Source organism: Cricetulus griseus, chromosome 4 (assembly GCF_003668045.3).
Source record: "Cricetulus griseus strain 17A/GY chromosome 4, alternate assembly CriGri-PICRH-1.0, whole genome shotgun sequence".
Lineage (NCBI taxonomy): Eukaryota > Metazoa > Chordata > Mammalia > Rodentia > Cricetidae > Cricetulus > Cricetulus griseus.
The window spans coordinates 57,276,579-57,300,901 of record NC_048597.1 but is presented as its reverse complement, the minus strand read 5'-3'; the positions used below and the strand labels follow the sequence as shown (position 1 = coordinate 57,300,901).

Below are 24,323 nucleotides of genomic sequence, written 5' to 3'. Positions count from 1 at the left end.
CATAATTAATAATAAGTCTCTGTCATGATTTGTGGGTCCAAGAAAGGCTACCACAGCCACACCCTACCTCATGCATACAGACATTAACAGTAACAAACAATAAATAATGAGTTATTGTCCAGGGTCTGGCAATGGATGGGTCTGAATTTAACTTCAATTTATATTTAATGTATTACACTTTACTGATTTACTTGGAATACAGGTGTATGTCGGTGGGTGTGCCACAGCATGGGGGTCAGAGGACAGTTTTCAGGAGTTGGTTCTCTTCCTACCATATGGGTGCGGAGAGTAAGTTTCAGGTTTTGGGCTTGATGGATAACCCCTTTACCTGTTGAGTCATCTTGTCCATCTAGTTTGACTTAGCTTTGTTTTCATCCTGAAAGGTGATCTTCTGGTTCAAGGGCAAATTACCTAGAAACTTGTTAACTATATCAGTATGAATGTTTGACTCCATTCTCTTACTTTGCAGAATTTACCCAGGCATCCTCTTGTAAAAAGGCTTCCTAGACACAGTATCTTAGCTGTGATCAATATATACGTGTCAAAACTTACTTGATGATCTGACTATGGATCTTGTCCAGGCTGACCTCACACTTGTTATGTAGCTGAAGGTAACCATGAATCTGGTTCTCCTGCCTCCACCTCTAAGGGCTGGATCACAGGTCTTCTAGATTGTAGAGCTAGTAAAGCCAATGAGGAAAGCGAGACAGCAACAGCTGTTTAAAACCTTCTTCTTTTTTGAATCAGGGTCTCACTATATAGCTGTGGCCAGGCTGGGACTCAGAGATCCTCCTGCCTCTGCCTCCTGAGTGCTGAGACTAAAGGCATGTGCCTACACAGCCTGCCCTTTTACATTTACTTAGTGTGTATATGTATCCATGTTCATGCCATAGTGAACACGTGGAGGTCAGAGGAGATCTTGTAAGAGTCAGTTCTCATGCTCACTTCGGCAGCACATATACTACAATTGAACAATACAGAGATTAGCATGACCCCCTGTGCAAGGATGACACGCAAATTCATGAAGTGTTCCATATTTTAAATGAGTCAGTTCTCTCCTCCCATCATATGGATTCTGGGGATCAAACTCAAGTCCTCAGTCTTGATGCCAAGAGCTCTTACCTACTGAGCCATCTCACTGACCCCAGCAGGAGCTCCTTTATTGGACATCATTCACTGTCTGCCTCAACTACAAATTAGTTCCAACTGCCTTTGAACAGTTTTACTCCAGACGTGTTTGAAACTGAGATCACTACCACCTAGCCAATTCCTCCTTTTCAGCTCCCTATCTTTTTAAAAATATTTTTATTTATTTATTATGTATACAACATTCTGCTTCCATGTGTATCTGCACACCAGAAGAGGGCACCAGATCTTATAATGGATGGTTGTGAGCCACCATGTGGTTGCTGGGAATTGAACTCAGGACCTCTGGAAGAGCAGTCAGTGCTCTTAACCTCTGAGCCATCGCTCCAGCCCTCAGCTTCCTATCTTAATGAGGGACCAGCCCTATTCTCAGCTGATCACAGCAACAATGTTTTGTTCTTCCTGTATAGTCAACTGACCTTCCTATTCTTTTTCTTGGGGGGGAGGCGTGGAGGGGCAGGTGTATAGGTAGATGTTCATGCGTACTGTCTTGGCTAGATTTTGCAAACTTGACATAAGCTAGTGGATTGGGGAAAGAGATTCACTGTTGAGAAAATGCCTCCATAAGATTTGACTCTAGGTACCTGTAGTACATTTTACATGATTGATGTGGGTGGTGCCATCCCTGGACAGGTGGTCCTGGATGACATAAGAAAGCAGGTTGAACAGCTTACATGGAGCAAGGCAGCAAGCAGAGTTCTTCCAAGGCCTCAGCTTCAGTTCCTGCCCCCATGTTGCTGCCCTAGCTTCTTTTTACTCTTCAAGTCAGGACTATATACCGTAAGGGGAGATAAACCTCCTCTCCTCTTTAGTTGTTTTCCACCTTTTCTGAGACAGGGACTCTTACTGAACCTGAATGACACTGATTCAGCTAAACTGGCTGGCCAGCAAGCCCAAGGGATTACACGCCCCCTCTGCAGCACTGGTGGCACAGGTGTGTGCCACCAAGCCCAGCTTCCACAGCAAACACTACCTGCTGAGCCATCTCTCCATGCCCTCAGAATATCTCAAAACATCTCTCCTTCATATTCTTAGTTGCCTTGGTTAAGCCTTAGTCATTTGCTATCCTGACCGCCTGTTACTTTTTGCAAGTGGAATACTCATTGGATTCTATCATGGATCATGCTGTGACCCTGCTGCAAACTTTTGAGTGGCGTCCCTACGAGTCAGGAAAAACCCAAAGCTCTTAGTTTGACAGCTATGTAGTGGCCTCAGTATCCTGGAACTATACTCTCACTTCTCCAGCAAACAGTTGCCAGATACTACTTACACCTCATATCACAGCAGACTGCCATCTATAACAGTGATCTATATACTCTCATCTCCTGAGACTCTACTTAGACGTCAGTCCAGGTTTAGAGCATCCATTCTCTTCTACCACAGGGGACCCCATGCTTAAGTCCATTAAGGCAATGATTCCTTTGGCACTGTGGCCATCTTCCCATCTAACTCAAGAGCAACTGCAGAACAGTGTTGTTTCTAGTTTTGTTCACATCTTTATATTTATATCCATAGTAGCTGGCAAGTGCCCTGCATGTGGTGGGTGCTACAAGATACTTAATCAATTCTGAATTGACTCTTGATTTTTTTCATTCTTTCTCAATTCCTGTAGGTGGCTAATAGCAGGGTGGTTGGGGAGATGTTTCAGAAGCTGCAGCTTAACTACAGCCATGTAAAACACATAAAAAGTGTGGCCCACTTCCATGGAATGACGGCATAGCATCTAAGTTGGCTAGAGTTTGTGCTGGAAAGGGTGGGTGTCATTCGGCTGCTTCAGAACACTTCGTACAGCCAGCCTGTCACCTTTCAGTGAGTGATCCTGTGTGCGCACTTTCACCACTCTGGGAATCTTGACTAGAAATGACTATCACCTTTTAGCTTCTGAAGAGGACTGTCACTGACAATTTTCATTCCAATTTTTGTTTTGAGTTTCTGTGTTTTGAGTTGTTGGGTTTCTGTGTAACAGCTCTGGCAGCTCTGGCTGTCCTAGAACACACTCTGCATAACAGACTGGGCTCAAACTCCACCTGCCTCTGTCTTCCAAATATGGGATTAGAGGCTTGCATCACTACCACCACCGCCTGGCTTTCATTCCAATCTTAAAGTCCTCTTTCCTTCCAAAGTAAAGTAATCCCAGTACCCTGAGATACAGGCAGAATAACTGATACAATTTCAAGACCAGCCTTCTCCACTCCCTAGTGAGTTCCTATTTCAAAAAACAAAAACAGTGACTCAAAGGCTGCATTTCCCATCATATGCAGAGTCTAGACTTAAATGCACACACATATGACATCAAAGAAGCTGGAGGGAGGACAGAGGTAATGAGAAGGGTGTGACCAAAGTGCATGGAATACAGATGAAAACAGCCTAACAAAACCCATCATTCTTACAGTGAACACATACCAACAAAAGAGCGCAGAAAACAAAACCTCTTTAAATACAGATTGGGAAAGAAAGCAAGTCAGCCATGTTAAAATGAAGATACCTAGCCTACTCCCATTATAATACACTTAGAATTAAACTTTGGAGGCTACCATTTTGTTATTTACTTACAGAACCTTGTGCATGCTAGGCAAGCATTCTACCACTGGGCTATATGCAGACATTAGCTTTTAAGAAAACATTATCTTTACATTTTGTCAGCACACATGCATGTACTTATGTGCCACAGCCTGCATGTGAAGGGTAACTGTCAGGAATTAGCTCTTTCCTTCCAATTTCATGGCCACAGAGATCAAACACAGGCCATGGGGTTTAGTGGCAAATGCCTTTATCTGCTAAGCCATCTTGACAGCCCTAGTTTTAACTTTCCATTAGGAAGCTAAGACAAAACAACTATCCCTGCACCCTAAATTAAAGCCTAATATTCTATTTTCTATTCTGAACAAATATGAAATCTACACTAAGAACTAGAAAGTCATTACCAGTATTTCTGAATAAAGAGGAGTGGCCAAAAAAAAAAAAAAGCATTGCTTCAATCACTCAGATTTGCGTCCTGTACCTTCCTGCTCCACCTGGACTACGATAAAGTTTCTCTCATCTGTCTTTGCTTATACTTTGGTCTGTATATTTAGAAATGCTTTGGTCTTTCTTCCAAATTCTTCTTTTTCACAGAAAATATGTGAGCCCCTGCTTACCTGGCTTAGAGACTGGGCACAAAGGCAAGGAGTACATCTGAGATACTGTGTTCATGCAGGGGAGCTAGACACTATAAGCAGGCTGTAAAGCCACACAGCTTGAGTCAAGTATGTATTAAAAAATAAAACTAGGAAATTGCAGGGAAGTAGAGACTCTGTTGAGGGGAGAGTGAGGAAAATGTAAAATGCTATGAGGGTACCATTTGGGTTGGACACAAACTGTTCCAACAATCCCAGCCGTGGTAGTCTTGACTTATAGAATCTTTTCAACACTTCACTTTAAAAAATTCCTTAATTTGTCTCATCAAACTGTTCATTTCTTAAAATGGTTAAAAGATTCAAAAATGATGAGGTTAGCTATAATTTCTACGCTGTTTTTCAAGCTTCCCAGACAAATCAGGCCCAAGAGACAGGCGGTTCTTCAGCAGAGAGCCATTGCAGATGCTCAGCTGCACCAGGCAAACTTGCTTCAGGTCTGTCAAATCTGTATTTAAGCTTATTTGAGTAAAAATGAGAGATGAAGACGGCTTGACACTCAAAAGTCATCAATGAAAAAAAAATAATGGCAACTATGAAATGACATCTAATAACACAGAATTCCTTGTATGAGTTTTTAATGAATTATGAGCCAATGAACATTACAGAATTAAGCCTTAATATTTCTTCTTTCCTATGAAAAACCAGATAATTATAACAGCCTATCTCAAGTAGGCAGAGGACCATAGTGAATAGTCATAGTAATTAAGGTTTGTTCCACCCATGCATGCTTCCTCAAACAAACACACAAAAGCTCCCCACAGCAACAACAAATTCAATTACATGTCTTCCTGATCACAGCTGCAGGTGAAATAGAACAGATGCTCGCCTTTCGGCAGCCTTCTCACCCACAACACCAGCACTCTGGGTGTTTTCTCTTGTACCCTCTGTATCCTTGTGAGGTAGTGAGGAGAACAAGGATTTCCTAATGTGTAGATGAGAAAACCCTAGGTGAAATTCAGCATATCTGCTCTCAACCTTGGGCAGCATTCTGAAACCAGCAGGACATTTTTAAGCCCTTATGGTCAGAACATATCCCACCAACACCAGAATCAGGGTTAGAGGGCCCAACCTTAAGTATTTCTTTATATTTCTCCAAACTCCAGTCGAGCTGGAGTGGCAATGATTTAATGATGTAGGTGATATACTCGGCCTTCGGGTACAACTGTTTTCTGTTACATGCTTTCTAAGCACCGCGTTCAGCACTGAGCAGTTTGCCTTGATGATCTGGACAGCCACTGCTCGTCTCTAGTAACAAACAGACCCAGCTGTAAACGAAGGCTCTCTGCTCACCTGATGCTCATCCAATCTAGGAACACTCAACTCTTTGAGCTAAGAATGGCTTGTTGTTCTGGGAATGGGGCATATAGTTGTATTCCCAGTATTGGGGAGGCTGGGCAGGGAAGACCACTGTGAGTTCCAGGATAGCTTAAGCTACACAGCAAGAACCGTCTTAAAAAAATCAGAAACAAAACACAGAAAGACTGGCTTGGTGTTAAACCATTAGGCAATTCTCTGATTTTAGGTTCAGTGAGGAATGAATAACCATGTGATTTTCTTTTCCAGTCAGCACCATCAGAACTGTGTTGCAAATGAACATTTATGACAAGACAGAAACAAAATTATAAACCAAACTCATGAGAAGCTGGAGGACTTGTCACAACCTGAAGATACTTAAGGACTGCCATCACCTTTTACCTAGTCAGTCTTCATCCTAGTCAGGTCTCCAATCAAATTTACACACCACCAAATTGAGTTATTCTAGACCAGAAACAAAAACAAAAACAAACAAAACATCAGTTCCTGGGCCAGCTATCTTCCTTAACATGTTTAACATATAATTCCATGTTGTACAAGGTTTCTTCTTGATACAGATTGTAAAAAAGATCTTTAACAAATGTCTCTTTTTCAAGCAACATAGCAAATACACAGTAAATACCAGTAACCATTTCAGGAGGCAACTACAGACCTGTCCTATGGTTGGAGCCTCCTGCTTCATAGCAGTATGGACAAGTTTAATTCTCAAGGACTCCAAGAACCCCAGCAAGCTGCTCACTGCCCCTAATTTTATTAGATTTAAAACAAAATATACATACAGCAATCATGTAAAAAGTACAAAGATTTTACTTGCCTTCATCAATTCTTATGTATCTGAACCATATTAATTATACTGTCATACAGAAAGACGTTACTGTTGTAACAAAAGAAAAAAACAAAACCCTCAGCTCATGTGTGTTGAATTATTAATTTCAGAGAGTATTAACGAGAAGGTTTATGGGTCAAAATAGGAGACCATGTTTAACCCTTTCCAATGAAACTTTCCAATTGTTGCCAGCCTAAGTTTTTAGCATTAAATCCCATGGGTCAATACCTAGGTGATCAAGAACACTCTTAACGGGGTTCTGGCTGGCGCTGTTTCAAGTGGGTGAGTAAACATTTTGTTGACAGCCCCAGTGGAGATTCAGAGGCTTTGATTGTTGTATAATGTAAACAATATGAAATTAAAAATTCTTCATAACATCTACAGCATTATAAAGTTAGAAAATAAAAGAACTGTTGACCATGTGTTCTAGGGTTTATTCTAATAGTGCTCATACTGAGTACTGTAAGAGCAGTTGGTACTGTTCTGTGTGGAGACCAGTTTTCTCAGAAGGCCAAAAACTAAAGCCAAATGCCAAGAGACTCACATTCCTATTACGTCTGCATCAGCCTTGCTGGCAGATGCATAATTATAAGTAGCTCAATTTCCCCAGTCTTTAGCCAGCTGAGGAAATTAGCCTGCTGAGGAACATTTACCATAATTCTGTTACAGCCATGGACTATAAGCCCAAACACAAATGAGTTAGTACAACATGTCTCCTCTTCTTTGTATTACCCTACTGTCCCCAAATATCACTCTAGTTTTGTACCATGTAGTGATTTTTAAGAAACTGAATTAGAACAAAGCAATCCCTTTGTCCTTTTGGTTTTTTTTTTCCTTTACAGTTTTTACACACATTATATATACAACTTTTAAAATAGCTGCACAATTTTATTTCTCATTGCTAGAGAAGTGCAGTCCAGGCAGACCATGCTTCTCAATATATTAAAAAATATTAAATAAAACCCAGCCAGTTTCATACTTTCTAAGTCAAGCTGGCTAGAAGTAAAGGGACTGGAGGAAGAACAGGCAGTTGTAAGATGGGACTGTACCTTCTTCAGAAAACTACCCAAAATCCTGCGGCTCCCTTCTAAGCATCTCTACACCTCATCTTTGAGCTGGAGTAACACACTGCTAATGTAGAGAAGAATCTGCGGCAACATGCACATGTCAACTGCCCACTCAACCAACTGCAACCCTGAGGATTTTTCTGGCCCAGTGGAAAGAGGAAACACTAAGATGATCGCTGTTGTACAGTTTCTTCTCCAGTTCTCAACTCCACGTGTTTTCAGGATGTTCCTTGGGCATGCACACATGATACTATCACTTCATGGCTCTACTTTCCAAAGTAGATCTCTTCTCCACTGTCCTTCTTCCCAGAAAGCCACTGTCATCCATCCAAAGGTTTTCCAAGATAAACCAAAGTCACTTCTGTGTTGCCATATACAGCAGACACTGCTGGGTATAAGCAGGCCTTTGGAAGTCCTCGAAAGGCAACCCCCAGGAACTCATACCCACGCTCAAAAGCTAAAGTCTTATCTTCCATGTCCAAGATGACTCGGATTCTCTCTCCTATCTGTAAACAGACATCACAAGGTTAGCGGGGTATCCACCAAAGGATGACTACAAGAGAGAGGGTACAAATTAGAAAGTGGAAGAAGTACAACGGTCTTTAATCATCTCTGCAAACCAGAGAGGACATTCTGTGTCGGGTAAGGACCCAGAAGGAACACTTATTATCAACACAAGTGTTTCTTTAGATCACCTCTAAAGAAGATTCACATGGGATCTACATTTAATTACTTTAAAGTACTCAAAGGCTCAAAGCCTTTTCTTAAGGAAGTCAACACCACCGTCTATAACTTGGTACATTTTACGGAAATGATCTATCTAAATAACCCCCCATGTTGCTGTAATATATACCAAATAAAATATTAAATAGCCAGAAAAAGAAATAATTTTGTTTGTTTTGGTTTGGTTTTTCAAGACAGGGTTTCTCTGTGTAACTCTAGCTGTCCTGGAACTCGATCCGTAGACGAGGCTGGCCTCGAACTCAGATAATCACCACCTTCTCTCTCTGGAGTGCTGGGATTAAAGGTGTGCACCTATGCCACCATGCCTGGCTTTAAAAAAGAACAGCAGCACTGACTGTTTACACTGCAAACTCAATACATTCAGCTCTTCACCCACTTTGAAAAGTAAAACAAAACAGTAAGACTGTGTCATTTTTATAGCTTGCAGCCATTAAGGAATGCTGCATTTGTATGCTGAAAAGTGGAGAGTAGGACTGGCCACAGAGCTCCTCTGACAGACTGCTTGCCTAGCATGCAGGAAGCTCTGGGTTCAGTCCTCAGCACCACATAACTGCCAGCACTTGGGAGGTGGCAGTAGGAAGCCAGAAGTGCAAGGTCGTCACTGGCTACACAGTGAGACCATGGCCAGCCTAGGCCACATTCAGTTCTGTCTCCAAAATGGGGTAAAAGATGTAGAGTCCTAGGATTGATAATTGAGATTAATACTTCCTGATTATGGCAACTCCTGCTGTTGTCATTAACTTTCCATCATTTCCTGTCCCAAATAACCACCAACATCTGCTATTTTCTACCCTTTGCCCAATTCACGACTGACATACCCAATCTTGCAGGCCTCTAAACCTTTACCATGCCTACTAACCAAATACAAACAGAACAACACTCATGTTCTGTCGAACACCACTGTCTAATGTCCTAGGTAGGAGTCCTCTCACCAGTATCAGGAATTAATCCTACATTGCAGCAGATTAAGAAGACACAACTAGCTGGGTGGTGGTGGTGGTGATGGTAGTGGCGGCGGCGTTGGTGACGGCGTTGGTGGCGCATGCCTTTAATCCCAGCACTCAGGAGGCAGAGGCAGGCGAATCTCTGTGAGTTCGAGACCAGCCTGGTCTACAATAGCTAGTTCCAGGACAGTCTTCAAAGCCACAGAGAAAACTGTCTCAGGGAAAAAACAAACAAACAAACAAACAAAAAAGACACAACTAATTCTGCTGAAATTCCCAAGTTTGTTTCACCTTGAAACACATGTATATTTATGTAAAGGAATTGAAAAGCACAGGTCTCACTAGTGTTGGTGTCTGTGGGTAAAATGTGGGTAGTAGGCCAGGTAGTATAAGCGAACACCTTTAATCCCAGCACTTGGGAGGCTGGCAGAGGCAGGTAGACCTCTGAGTTCAAAGCCAGTCTGGTCTACAGAGGAAGTTCTAGCACAGCCAGGCTTACACAGCACTATGCTGTCTCTAAAAATAAACAAGTGTTGATGGCAGAACAACCAGACACTGTGAAAAGGAGTAACAGAAGAGACCATCCAAATCTGAATGGGTTCTACGAAGGTCTGTGTGAGTCCACAGAGATGGGGGGGGGCATGAAAAGCTCCCAGGGAAGTGGACTGAGAAAGCAGAAAGGCCGAGGAGACATGAGCCATAAACTGTTGCTGCATACCACAGGGGCATGTAGTTTGCAGCCTTGAGTTCCAGCAAGTTAAACTTGCTCACACCAAAGAACAAAGCAGTTTCTAGAAAAAGACATTCCAGAGTTGCTAGTACATCTTACCCACACATGCAATTTTCAATTAAAAACCATCACCGTGATAACATAGAAAAAGTATGACTCTTGAAGTGGCGGGAAATCAAAATAAACTGACTGGCCAGGCAGTGGTGGTGCATGACTTTAATCCCAGCACTCGGGAGGCAGAGGCAGGAGGATCTCTAAGTTCAAGGCCAGCCTGGTCTACAGAGTGAGTTCCAGGACAGCCAGAGTTGTTACACAGAGAAACCCTATCTTAAAAATCAAACAAACAAACAAAAAAATTGACTCTTACCTGGACATAGGTTTTCTAATTTGACAAAGAACTCAAAGTACTTATAGTTATTATGTGTATAAACATGTATGCATATGTAACTGTGAAATGCAGTCAAATATTATATATGCACTAATATATTATAGCCACTTGAAGTATGTCCAAAGAATGAAAGAAACAGGAAACTATAAAACAGAAATGGATACAGAAAAAGAAACCAAATGAGATCTAGATCTAAAGCATACAATAACCAGAACTCATTAGCTGGTTCAACAAGTTGAGATGGTAAAATAAAGGCAGTGGACATGAAGCTAGAGCAACAGAAATTATGCAGTTAAAGAAGACAGAGAACCAAGCATGGTGATGCACACCTTTAATTCCAGCACCAGGGAGGCTGAGGCAGGCAGATCTCTGTGAGTTCCAGGCCAGTGAGGGATATATAGTGAGACCCTGTCTAAAAAAAACAAAAAAGAGAAACAAGGCTTGTAGATGAAGAATAAAAAGATCATAAATTAAGGAACAAAAAGATAGTATTAAACAATTACAATATCCGTAAATGGACTAAACTTTTTTTTTGTTTTGTTTTGGTTTTTTTTTTTTTTTTTTTTTTTGAGACAGGGTTTCTCTGTATAGTTTTGGAGCCTGTCCTGGAACTCACTTTCGTAGACCAGGCTGGCCTCGAACTCGCAGAGATCTGCCTGCCTCTGCTGCTGGAGAGCTGGGATTAAAGACGTGCACAATCACCACCCAGCCTGAACTAAACTCTTAAAAAGACAGAGTGTAAAATGCAGTTAAATAAAGAAGACTCAACCACATGCTATTTAGGGATCCCATTTTAATAACAAGATGAATCAAAAGCAAAAGTCTGGAGATGCTTTGTAATAGTATTCCATAAAAAATTGGAGTGGCTACATTAAAGTCAGACAATACAGACTCAAACACAATAATATTGGTAGAGTCAAAAGTCATTTGTAATGATAAACAGGGAAATGTAATAATTACAGCCCTTAAGTATATGAAGCAAAAACTGACAGACCCAAAAGAAAAACAGACAAACTAGAAAGCACAGTTGAAGACTTCAATTCTTTTTTCAGTGAAAGAACAAGTAAAATCAGTAACAATATAGACAATTTAAATCCTATCAATCCATCTAAGAACTGGCTAAACTAGTAGAAATATATTTCAAAAAATGGAAATAAGATGGGCAGTGGTAGTGCACACACCTTTAATCCTAGCACTCAGGAGGCAGAGGCGGGTGGATCTCTGAGTTCAAGGCTAGCCTGGTCTAAAGAGCAAGTTCCAGGACAGTCAGGGCTACACAGAGAAATCCTGTCTCAAAAACAAAAAACAACAAAAACCAAAAAAGGGAGGAAGGAAGGAGACACAGAATGATCTCTGAAACCAAGGACATGAGGGTTTTCACTACCCCTGAAGGTAGTGATAAGACTTCATGTTCAGTGCTAAAACTGCACACGCCTCTCCACAAGACATATACAGAGCCTAAAGAGACAATGAGGAAATGATTTTATGAAGGAAAATCCTTCCAGGTTTTGCACTTCAAGAAATGGATATACATTTTACCTTTTAAATTAATATGCCAGAGCTGATAATTTTATGATCATATTTTTTATGTGTATCGGTCTTTTGCCTGAATGTGTCTGGGCATCACTTGCATGACAGTGCCTGTGGAAACCAGAAGAGGGCATCAGATTCCTGGGAACTGGAGTTGTGAGCTGCCATGGATGCTGGGAATTGGACATGGGTCCTCTGAAAGAGCAGCTAGTGCTCTTAACCTCTGAGGCATCTTGCAAGCCCCTGTAAGCATTACCGAAGCTGTGGCTCTGAAATATGAAATGTACAGTCTCTCAAGACTTCTGCCTTGGGAATTTTTTTTAAAAAAGATATTTTAAAAAATTGTGTGTTTTAGCTGGGCAGTGGTGGTTTATGCCTTTAATCCCCGCACGTAGGAGGCAGAGGCAGATGGATTTCTGTGAGTTCAAGGCCAGTCTGGTCTACAAAGTGAGTTCAAGGACAGCCAAAACTGTTATACAAAGAAACCCTGTCTCAAAAAACAATAATAAACAAATGTGTTTTAATATAGCACTGAATAAATGATGTGAGTTGTCAATGGATGAGTGATCAACTAATAGCTCTCCTAGTAATTGACTTACTTTTCTTCAAAACAAAATAACAAAAATAATAATTGTGTTTATAGTGATGGTGCACACATTTAATCCCAGCACTCAGAAGGCAGAGTCAGGTAGATCTCTGTAAGTTTGAGGCCAGCCTGGTCTACAGAGTGAGTTCCAGGGCACCCAGGACTGTTTCACATCGAAACCCTGTCTTGAAAAACAAAACAAAAATGTGTGTTTATGTGTGTGCGCAAATGTTTGTAGGTGCCCACAGAGGTCAGTTAAGGGAGTTGAAGCCCCTGGAATTGGAATCACAAGCAGTTGTGAGCTGCTCAAGGTGGGTGATGGGAACTGAACTCTGGAAAAGCAGAAAATGCTCTTAACCACTGAACCAACTCTCCAGCCCACTTCTTGGAATCTTATTGAATTGTTTTATCCTCTGCTAAATCTATACCAATTTGCTTTAAGACACAAGGGTTGTAATTTCAATTCTAGAATCAAATGAGCACAAAACATTAAGATGGAAGTATATGGGGTAGAGAGGTGTCTCGGCAGTTAAAAACACTGCCTGCTCTTCTAGAGGATCCAGGCTCAATTCCCAGCACTCACATCGTGGCTCACAATATCTGTAACTTCCAGGGGATGTGACAGCCTCTTCTGGCTTCCAGGGGCAGCAGGCACACATGTGGTACACAGACATACATGTAGACAAAACACCCAAACCCATAAAATAAAGTTTAAAAACAAATTTAAGATAAGAAAAACAAACAAAAAAATGTAGCAGTTTGCCTGAACTTGTCAATACCTCCAAGGACTTTGAATCCATGTATTAGTAAGAAGCAGAGGGTAAATATGCATGTATACACATGCATTTGTTGTGACAAGGTGACCAGAAAAGAGGGAAAAAAACAGAACAAGCAAGCAAAAGACCTGGATGTTTCATGACACAGGGAAGATGACAATCTTGAACATGATCCAGCACACTGTAGCTCCTGAGCCACACTGGTCATGCAGCTCACAAATGAGGTCTTTTGAAGACAGCCATGCTTCTTTATTCACATTACGTATAGGTGATGTGATGACACCGCAGAGCTCAAAGTGGTTCTAGCTGGGCGTTGGTAGCCCAGGCCTTTAATCCCAGAACGGGAAGCAGAGGCAGGCGGGTCGAGTTCGAGGCCAGCCTGGTCTCCAGATCAAGTACCAGGATAGGCTCCAAAGCTACACAGAGAAACCCTGTCTCGAAAAACCAAAAAAGAAAAAAGAAAAAAAGTGGTTCTGAGATAGCATGGACAACAAAGCCTAAAATAGTTACTCTTTGGCCCCAGACAGAGGAAGTGTGGATTGCTCAAATATGTATTAAGAAATACTGACATATAACCTACCATTTATTTTAAAAATTACAAAAAAAGTACAAAGTTAAAAAGATTACCAAAACAAAGACAAACACCTACAGTGGCTTTATAATATATTTTAAACAAATTCAGATGTGATTTGAAATGGCCCACAATGAGAAAATATCATTTCTCACCTGATATTTTGGTGCATTGTTGCACTGTGGAAAACTGCCATTGACTTCCCCATTATGTAGTAGATTATTGTCCACCAGATTCCAGCCCCAGCTCTGGTCGTCACTCCCCAGCAATGCCACATAACCTTGGCACTGCATAGGAGCCCGTTTCGTAGCAATTCCTATCACTGCCACAGTGCCCAAAGGGCCCTCCCACCATACTTCCCAGGCGTGGCGGCCCTCACTGAAACCAATCTTGGTCCTTGCACCATCGGTGCTCTGAGCGATGGGGTTCCGATGCAAAGTAAAGCCATTCTTCTTGATATAGACATTCCTGGAGCAGTCATTTGTGCTGAAGGCATGTTGGAAAGCTCGTACCTAAAAACATGAGAAATAGACCAAAAGAATAAACTTGATTTTTTTCTTTTTTAATTTTCTTCCCCCCTCTTTGGTCCTTTTTTTTTTTTTTTTAATTTCATTTACATTGGTGTGAGGGTGTCAGATGCCCTGAACTGGAGTCAGAGACAGTTGTGAGCTGCCATATGGGTGCTGGGAATTGAAACTGGGTCTTCTGGGAGAGCAGTCAGTGCTCTGAACCACTGAGCCATCTCTCCAACCTCTGATTTTTTTTTCTTAAATATTAAAATGTAGCAAACTAAATGTGGTAGCTCATATCTGTGATGTCAGCCCTCTGGGATGCTGAAGCAGAATTGAAAGTTCAAGGCCTGTCTGGGCCACTTGGCAAAAGCCCATCTCTCTCTCTCCTGCCCCCAAACTAAAAAACAAAAAACCCTGAGGTTTTGTGTTTATAGATAATAAGATTATAAACTTTTAAATAACACTTATTTCCAAATAATACATAAAGCTTCTGGATGGTGAACAAACATTAACTATTGTATCCCATTAAAAATAACTCCCAGCTAGAGCTAGACATGGTAACACATGCCTGCAATCCTAGATACTCTAGATGGCTTGAACCAGTTTAAGATGAACACAGTAAACAGAGAAACCCTATCTAAAGAAAGGGAGGGAGTAGGGCTGGAGAGATGGCTCAGAGGTTAAGAGCACTGACTGCTCTTCCAGAAGTCCTGAGTTCAATTCCCAGCAACCACATGGTGGCTCACAACCATCTGTAATGAGATCTAGTGCCTTCTGGCCTGCAGGTGTACATGAAGACAGAACACTGTATACATAATAAATAAATAAATCTTAAAAAAAGGGGGGGGAGCAATTCAACTGTCTTACTGAAATTCCAAACTGTAGTATAATTTCTACAAGTAAATTAAAACGTCAAAACATACACACAACTACTATCCTTGTACTTTTTCAGATATATTACTGAAATGTTTATGCATAAAATGATACATGGTAATTGCTTTGAAACAGCCAGAGGCAGAGTAGAGTAAACATGAAACTAGATGTCATGAGTCATTGGTAAAGCTTGGTGTAGATGGCATATGGAAATTCTGCAAACTACGTCCTTTACTTTTATTTATACTTGATTAAGTGATGCAGTTTCCACACTGTCAATACAGTGATCAAAAAAATTACAGTCTAGCTTGGCACATGCTGTGATCACTGCTTGGGAAGATCCGAAGTTCAAGGTCACCCATAGCTAGGTAGTAAGGTAGAGGCCTACCTAGGCTACGAGTTCATTGGTAGAGTGCTGACCCAGCATATGTAAGGAGGGAGGAGGGAGGAGGGAGGGAGGGAGGGAGGGAGGGAGGGAGGGAGGGAGGGAGGGAGGGAGGGAGGGAGGGTGTGTGTGTGTGTGTGTGTGTGTGTGTGTGTGTGTACTACATAAAATATTAGATCTTAAGTTCATGAAAGAGTTTAGTGACCACAAACCACTGTGGATTCTCAATTTCCTTGTTAGGCTATCACTCCCACACTGACATCACCACTCTCAATGCACATCTCCTAGGTAGCACACAAAACAAATTCAACCAGGTTTTTGGAAGAACAGCAGCTACCAATGGGACATGCTAGGGGGCCTTTCACAAGGTTTTAAAGCTCCTGCCATGAAAACAATATAAAAATAGCTCCTTTGTACAAATAATGACAATCTCATGTTTTAAAAATATAAAACTTGCTAAGTGTGGTGGCAGAGGCAGAGGCAGGTGGATCTCTGTGAGTTCAAGGTCAGCCTGATATAAAGTGAGTTCCAGGACAGCTAGGGCTGTTACACAGAGAAACCCTGTCACAAAAAACAAAAAAACAACAACAACATAAACCCAAAAACCAACAACAACAAAACAAAACATAAAAAAACAAACCCTTGGAGCTAGGAGTGGTGGTGCACCCCTTTAATCTCTGCACTTGGATGTCAGAGGCAGACAGATCTCTGAGTTCTAGGCCATCCAGGTCTACAGAGCAAGTTCCAGAACAACCAAGGCTTCAGAGAGAGAAACCCTATCTGGAAAACGAATATATAAATACACATACATATATAGATACACATACAAATATTTTTGTTTCTATTTTACTTTAAAAATCCCATCTTTGTAGCTGGAGACATCACTCAGCAGCTCTTGCAAAAGATCTCAGATCAATTCCCTAGCACCCACACTGCTCTAGTTCCAGAGAAGTCAACACATCCTTCTGGTCTCTGGGGGCAGTGAATGCATGTGATACAATGACACACATGCAGGCAAAGCACTCAGTCACAAAAAAAAATAAAATAAAATAAAATAAAATAAAATAAAATAAAATGAGGCTACAGACCTAAAGGACAGCTACTGAGTGCATGAACCCAGAAAAGAGCCAGGGTCAAAAGCTCATTTTCCAACAGCCAGCATTTTACTGTTTCACTGCTGCCCTGCACAGCACAGAGTAATAGCTTGTTTCATAAAATATTCTGTTTTCATAAGGAAAATGAACAAATGAAGCATGGTGTGGTGTGTGTGTGTGGTGTGTGTGTGCGCGTTCGCGTGTTTGCATACATATGAGATCAGTGCCTATGGAGGCCAGACGAGGGAACCAGATTCCATGAAGGAGTTAGTTGTTAGCCATCTAACAAGGATGCAGTACGCGCTCTTATGCTGAGCTACCTAGCCCTTCAATATATGCTTTTATCCACCTAAAGAATCACAACATAAGGGTAAACAAAGGAGAAAAATATCCATAAGCAAGTATTTTCTAAATCAAAAGAGTAACATAGAAAATTAATTCCTCATGATACTGTTAAATTAATATTTCCTCCAGGCAGTGGTGGCGCACACCTTTAATCCCAGCACTCAAGAGACAGAGGCAGAGGCAGGCGGATCTCTGTCAGTCCGACTACAGGAGCTAGTTCTAGGACAGCCTCCAAAGCCACAGAGAAACCCTGACTCGAAAAACAAAAAACAAAAACAACAACAACAAAAAAGTCTTCTAGTCACATAGGATAGCCTGGTTTATTGTATGTAAGGACTAGCTTGGTAAGAAGACAAATGAGGAAGAAATAAAATGTAATCTCCACGGTGCTAGAATTTTTAAAAAGTGAGTATTTCCTCACAGCCTATTACACAATTCTTGCGAATTCTAGCTGCTGTTTCTTTAATTTTCCCCTGTCACAGTGAAGTTGACAGCCTCTTCTTCAACCTCCTATCACAGCTTCCCGTTTTGCTGAAGTGTTCTACTGCATTCATTTGTAGTGACTCCCTTCCTCTGCCCACAGAAGCCTACAAACTCAGTCCTTAACCTTAAGCTCTTTCCAGAACTGTCTTTCTAAACCAGCATCTTCACGGACTCTCAGGTCAGCTACAGCCTCTGACAGCTCCACACATGGCACCACATCAACTCAGTTCTTCCTGGCTTCCACGCCTTCCAGAGCAGGCCGGTGCACCTCCTATGCCACCTGCCTCGCCGGGCTCCTCGTGCCTCCCCACTGCCCTCCTCCCACCGGGCTCCACCACCACCTCCATGAAGTATTCCTAGCCAGGGCCACCCAATTCCCATCAGTCTCTTCTCCTGAGTTCCCACTCACTATTGTCTATACCTCACAACACTTAGACACAAGGATCCTGTTATCTAATGCACCTCTAAGCACATGATTCTAGTAAACAGTATTTTGGAAAAAAAAGAAAAAAACCTACTATAATCTACATTGATCAGTGCTCTACACTGTATGCAGAGCCTGCAAGAAAAGGGAAAACAGAAGAGCACATTAAGCAACACCATGGGAATGAAACCAGAAACCCAGGATGTAACAAAAAAATTGCAGGGGCAGGAGGTGGGGATGGAATCAATCTGCAAACTAAGATAGCCCAGTAAGACTTAGCAACTCCTCGTCATGAGAATGTATGCAGATACTGATTAAGTAAACTATAATATTTCACATTTATGAGGCAACACTGCAATTTTGTATTAAGAAATTACTGTCAGTTTCTTTTTAGAGATGACAGTGGTATCATAGTCATATTATGTGTCTTTGTTTTTAGAATACTGAAAAATTCAAATAAAATGGAAAAACACCCAATTAATAAAGTTTAAGGCCAGATACGCCTTTAATCCCAGTACTTGGGAGGCAGAGGCAGGCAGGTCTTAGAGTTGAGGCCAGCCTGGTCTACAGAGCCAGTTCCAGGACAGCCAGGGCTACACAGAGAAACAAATACTGTCTTGAAAAACAAAACTAGGGCTGGAGAGATGGCTCAGAGGTTAAGAGCACTGACTGCTCTTCCAAGGGTCCTAAGTTCAATTCCCAGCAACCACATAGTGGCTCACAACCATCCGTTATGAGATCTGGTGCCCTCTTCTGGTGTGCAGATACACATGGAAGCAGAATGTTATATACATAATAAATAAATAAAATCTTTAAAAAAAAAGAAAAACAAAACTAAAGTCAAGTTTCTGTATCAGTTTTTGAACAGCCTACATTTCCTATTTCAACAGCATTAGTACAGACTTAGCTTTGGGTTTTAGAGTAGTTTCCCCTCAGCTCACAGCCCATCCTCATTCTCCAGTGTACTCAGCATTTCTCAACAAACTGTCTCTAATTCTATTTTGAAAAAAAGAAACAAAAATAAAGACCTAGCTCAGGATACAAGTCTGAAATTTAGAGAAGTATAGTTAGATACAAATTATTTGGGATAACCAATGCTACTTTGAGATACCTAAAACATGAGTTATAAAAAAGAACAATTCTGGAAATGAAGGTGTAGCTCAGTGGTAGAGTGTTGAACATTCATCAGGTCCTGGGTTTGAGCCAGAGCATGGAAGGGAAGATGAAAGGTAGAGCAAGGGAAGGAGGGAGAAAAAGATGAACCAACTACACACTTCTGAGTCCTTCCTATCCTCACCCTAGTCCTTCCATTGCCCAGACTCCTTGGGAGTTCTATTTGATCCACCCTCCCTAATCTCACCCACCATATCAGCTGTCACCTGTGTGGAGCTGTTCTGTGACAGCTTTCCCAATCCTGTCCTTCTCTCCTCTATGTGCGCCCTACATCTCATGGCCTGGTCTTATTAAAGCATAGCTTTTACTTTATTACTCTTTTGTTCAAACATGTATGATTTTTCCAATTGCAGAATAAAGCCCAAACAATGTATCAAAACTATATTTCAAAAGGCCTTCTACGATATATCTAGTTTCAGGTTACCTTTACAATCATATTTCCCTTCATTCAACTAAAAATTACTTTCTATCTTTAGCCTAGAACATTCTTCTGATCCTTGGCTACCAAGAGCTGCCTGTCTGAAGTCTGTTGAGTATCTCAAAACACTATGAATTCTGCTCTTCCTCAAATGAACTTGCTGTCATTTCTCTAAACTCTAGCTCAATAGACACGTATATTAGGTAAGCCAAATAACTAGGAGTCACTCTTAGCTCCTCCTTCTTCCTCATTTCTATTTCAAAACTACTGCCAAATTCTGTAGATTCTTTAAAAAAAAATTGTTTGATCCCGCAAATTTCAGAGAACACATAGATAATCCCAATATCTTAATATTCTCTGAGTGAAAAGAAATCAATTTTAATGTGTGATGACCTAAAATCCTAGTGCCATACCTAAAGGCAGCAGGAGGAACAGTCATCAGATTCTGTAGATTCTATTTCGTAAGTGTGTCCATTCCTCTCCATCTCCTTCACTACCTAAAGTCCTCTACAGTGAAGTCAAAAATAACCTCTTTAAAACACAAACTATTAAATAACCAATCCCCACGTTCATTTTTCTAGCTTACAACAAGAAATGGCTTCTCTATAGTTTGTCCCACGCCCTTTTATCTCATTCAATCCAGCATCACCTGAGCTAAGGGCAACCGCTAACATTCTTTTTTATTTCTCATACAGCCAGATTCCCTCCTAGAAGACTCTTCTTTGTTCTTCTTGGCCTGTTTATCCTTATTCTTTAGGTTTCACTAAGCTTATGCATCATGTCTTATAAAAAAGCCTTCCTGACCTCTGTACATAATTAAATCCCCCACTACTGATATTCAGAACACCATGTAACTCTCATTCATAATACTTAACAGATGCAGTTTTACAACTGCAATTATCAGATTAACATCTGTTCCCCAAGGCAAGGGATATAGCTAGCATGTATTCAATCCCCAGTACTGAAAAAGAGAAACACAGGCAGGCACACACACATGAATATGTGCACACCTTCCATAGTCTGTCATCCCCATAAAGCAAAGTCATGGTAAAACTTTGCTCAGAGTTCTTCATAAAATTTTCAAATCCACCTCATCTTAAAGTTCACCTTAGCATCATCATAAAGTCAAGCATTTCTAATTCTCCACTCAACTCCTAAGTTTTCTGTTCCAGTGAACTTCCAGTATTCCAATACTACACTAAGAAGCAGTGTGTGCCACACGTTACAATCATTTCTATCCATTTCTATCCTGGACTACTCTAAGGACTTCTAGACTCTCTGAATTCACCCTCCTAAATTAACCTTCCATCTTCAAAATATTCACCTAAAACCCAGGATAAGTACAAGTCCACCTTGTAGCTACAGTATACACAGCAGAAAGTTAGAAACAAACAAACAAAGCCACACACACACCCTCTCTGGAAAGTTACAAAACTAATAGCAATTTAGGTTGCTTCTAAGGATAAGAACTGGGTAACAATGGGACAGCAGCCAAAGGAAGATATGCTAGTTACTTCTACTGATGCTCAGCTCATATGGATACATTATCTTTTGCATGCTATGTGAACTTTTTGTTTATGTGTGGGGTGTATGAGTGTGTGCATAAGCCAGATGTGAACAGTGGATGGCTTTCTCTTTTGCTTACCACCTTATTTTTTGAGACAAAGTCTCTCACTAACCCTGAAGCTTGCAATTTTGGCTAATCCAGCTAGTCAGCGACAGCCAAAGATCCACTTGTCTACGGCCCCAAATGCTGGGCTGCAGATGCATGCCAGCCTGGCTTTTACAGCCAGCCTGGGAATCTGAACTCAGGGACTTGTGTTTGCCCAGCAAGCAATTTACCTACAAAGTTGTTTGCCAGTCCTTTTATCTAAATCTTGACTCATATAAACGTTACTATCACAAGTAAATACAAAAATGTATTAATTTATTTTGTTTTGTTTTTTGAAACAAGATTTCACTTTGTAGTTCAGGCTAGCCTAGATCTCACCAAGCTGCTTTCAAATTCATTTTGATCCTCCTGCTTCAGCCTCCCAGTACACCACCATATCAGGCTTAGAAACCTGAAGCTAGACAAAAATAATAAATCTTAAGGGAAATTTTTAAATTTTTTTTGAGATAGGGTCTTACTATGTAGCTTTGGCTTGCCTTGAACTCACAGAGACCCACAGAGGCCAAAAATTTTAATTTTAAAGTTAAGAACACTGAATATAAAGCAAAGTAGGACAATATTGAAGACTTTTGCACTCTCCTATAAATTGCTATACAATTAGTATCCACTGACTATCTATGATACACAAATACAATCCTGGCAAATGATGTTCTTTTACTTAACTAGAAAAACAAGGATTTACGAATGCTCTGTAGCCAGGTGGTAGTGGTACACACCTTTAATCCCAGGACTCAGGAGGCAGAGGCAGACTGATCTCTGTGAGTTTGAGTCTAGCTGGGTCTACAAAGCTCCAGGACAGCCAGGGCTGGGTCTACAAAGCTCCAGGACAGCCAGGGCTATTACCCAGAGAAACCCTGTCTTGAAAAACAAAAACAAAAACAGAACAACAAAACAAAAACAAAAAAACTCCCTGAACTTTCACAGTACCAAAAAGTTCAGTTCCCTGTGTGTGTGTGTGTGTGTGTGTGTGTGTGTGTGTGTGTGTGTGTGTGTGTGTGTGTGTGTGTAACTTCAGCTTCAGGGAATGACACTCTATCCTGGACTCTGTGAGTACCAGTATTCACATATTCGTGAGAGCATACCCCCATTTTTGAGTGAGTACATACTTGTACACACAAAAAATATTTTGCCAAGAGTGGTCACACTTTCATCTCAGGAATTGGAAGGCAGAGTCAGGTGGGTTTCTGTTAAGTTCTAGGCCAACCTGAGCTGCTAATGAGATACTGTCTCAGGAAAAAAAGACTATCTACCTGGTAATTGACATCTTCAACAGCAGTGTTCCCTCTCTTACCACGCCTAAACTTGTTTAATATAGAAGAATAAACCAGTAGCAGAGGCCCATACTATAACCCCAGCACTCAGAAAGGTGGCAAGCTGGAGACCACTCTGAACTACATAGTGAGAGACCCTGTCTCCAAAAGGAGAGACATATACATATTTATAATACATGCATATCAAAAGAAATAGTGCGTCTATTTCACACGAAAAATTACTTTGACACTCACTAGCAATATAAAAAGGAATATGTTTACCATATTCCAGATGAGACTTTATTATCTCTCATATATGCTCCTACTCTATATGCAGACCAGGCTAGCCTCAAACTCACAGAGATGCACCTGCTTTTGCCTCTGGAGTGCTGGGATTAAAGGTATGCAGCACACACCCAGCTTCGTATTTGCTCTTGGTAACTGCTATTCTAAGGAGCTACCATCCATCTAAATGAACCTTAACCCAAGGCCCTTTGTCTGGGCTGGATCATCCTTGAGCCTGCCACAACCTGTTACTTAGCATTCTAATTTTGTTATGAAGACACAGTAATCGGGAAAAAAAAATACCCAAAACAATACCCAGCAAAACAGGTATCAACATATTAGATGATAAATTCGACAGAAGAGACATCAGCTGGATAGAACTATGAAAAAGACATCAAGGAAGTGATCACTAACAGCAGCACAAGGCAGCTTTATGAGTTATACCGCACCAATGGGAAGATGTTCTATTAAAGTCTTTTTCTTGCAAATTAGCAAACTCACTTGGAAGCATTAAATATTGTGGACGTATGAGAACGTGGGCGAAAATAATGAAAATGTGCTTATTATTCAGAGATTGGAAAACGTGAGGTGAACGCAAAGATCCCAGTAACTGAACCCATTTTAAAGCGACTAAGAAGAACTAAAAGTCGTTAAGTCTACTTGGGGGCCAGGGAAAACATAAAATCAAGGGTAATGGCGGGTGGTCTGTCTGTAAGAGCAAAGATTGTCGAAAGTAGAACGAATGATGAAAATCAGTGATGGGAAATCACCACCTAATAATTTAAAAAGCGGGGTGGGTTACGAAGCAGAACTTCAAAGAAGAGATCTTTACGGAGAGGAGGGGTGAGAAAGGTACTGACTGGCTGGAGCCGCGGAAAGGCGGGATGAGGTGAAACATCTGACTCACAAGCTTAGAAGGTAAACCCCGAGAGCGGCGGGCAGGCTAGGAGCCGGGCTTCGGCGTGGCCCGAGATTCCCTCACCTTGGCCTTGTAGCTGGGCAGGTTGCAGAGGATGTCCGTGCGCAGAGCCTCTTCTGCCAGGCTGCGGGCGCACAGGCTCCGCCACACCTCGCTGTTCTCGTCGCCGTGGAGGCAGCGGTACCAGTGCTTGCACACCAGGGCGCAGCTCCGCAGCTCGGACAGCTCCAGGTAAGAGAACACCAACTCCAGCACCCGGCTGGGCAGTCGGCCGCCGGCCCCGGAGGACCCCGAGCCCGCACTCGCGCCACCGCAGCCGGCGCCGCCCGAGGCTGCCCCAGCCCCGGGCCCGGCGCCGCCATCGCCTCACCAGCCGGCCCGAGGGCCGCTGCCGCCGCCGCTTCGCCCCGTCTCGGCACGGGAGGCCAAGCCTCGCCTAGAGATCGGAGCAGCTCGCTCAACAGCCCTTTCAGCTCCAGCCACCGGCGCCTCCACCGCTCCCGCCCCTGCCCGGGGGCGTCCGCCGCGTGCCCCGCCTCACTGAGGGCAGACGCGCGGGCCACTCGGGTCCCCGCCCCTCGTAGCCGCTCAGCGCGGGCGCCGGAACCACCCGCCTCGCCCGGCCTCCCCGCGACGCACCCCGGGATCCGCCATGCGGGTTGAGGGCAAGAAGCAAGGGCGCACGCCCAGCT

General features: G+C 42.0%; 1 protein-coding gene and 2 non-coding genes across 3 annotated transcripts; 1 reads left to right on the top strand and 2 right to left on the bottom strand.

Moving 5' to 3' along the window:
• The first annotated feature begins 937 nt into the window (after positions 1 to 937).
• Positions 938 to 1,041, top strand: LOC113835434. Its single transcript, XR_003484979.1, has one exon. It is a non-coding gene; the product is annotated as a U6 spliceosomal RNA (small nuclear RNA).
• Positions 1,042 to 4,880: 3,839 nt separating this feature from the next.
• Fbxo45 (F-box protein 45) lies at positions 4,881 to 24,285 on the bottom strand. The gene is made up of 4 exons (XM_027413267.1): positions 24,246 to 24,285; positions 23,695 to 23,996; positions 13,954 to 14,310; positions 4,881 to 8,035 (listed from the first exon to the last, which is right to left on the bottom strand). The coding sequence occupies exons 1-4, from the start codon at positions 24,283 to 24,285 to the stop codon at positions 7,850 to 7,852; spliced, it is 885 nt and encodes a 294-aa protein (XP_027269068.1). The 3' UTR covers positions 4,881 to 7,849.
• Positions 19,803 to 19,946, bottom strand: LOC113835409. Its single transcript, XR_003484959.1, has one exon. It is a non-coding gene; the product is annotated as a small nucleolar RNA SNORA79 (small nucleolar RNA).
• Positions 24,286 to 24,323: the final 38 nt, after the last annotated feature.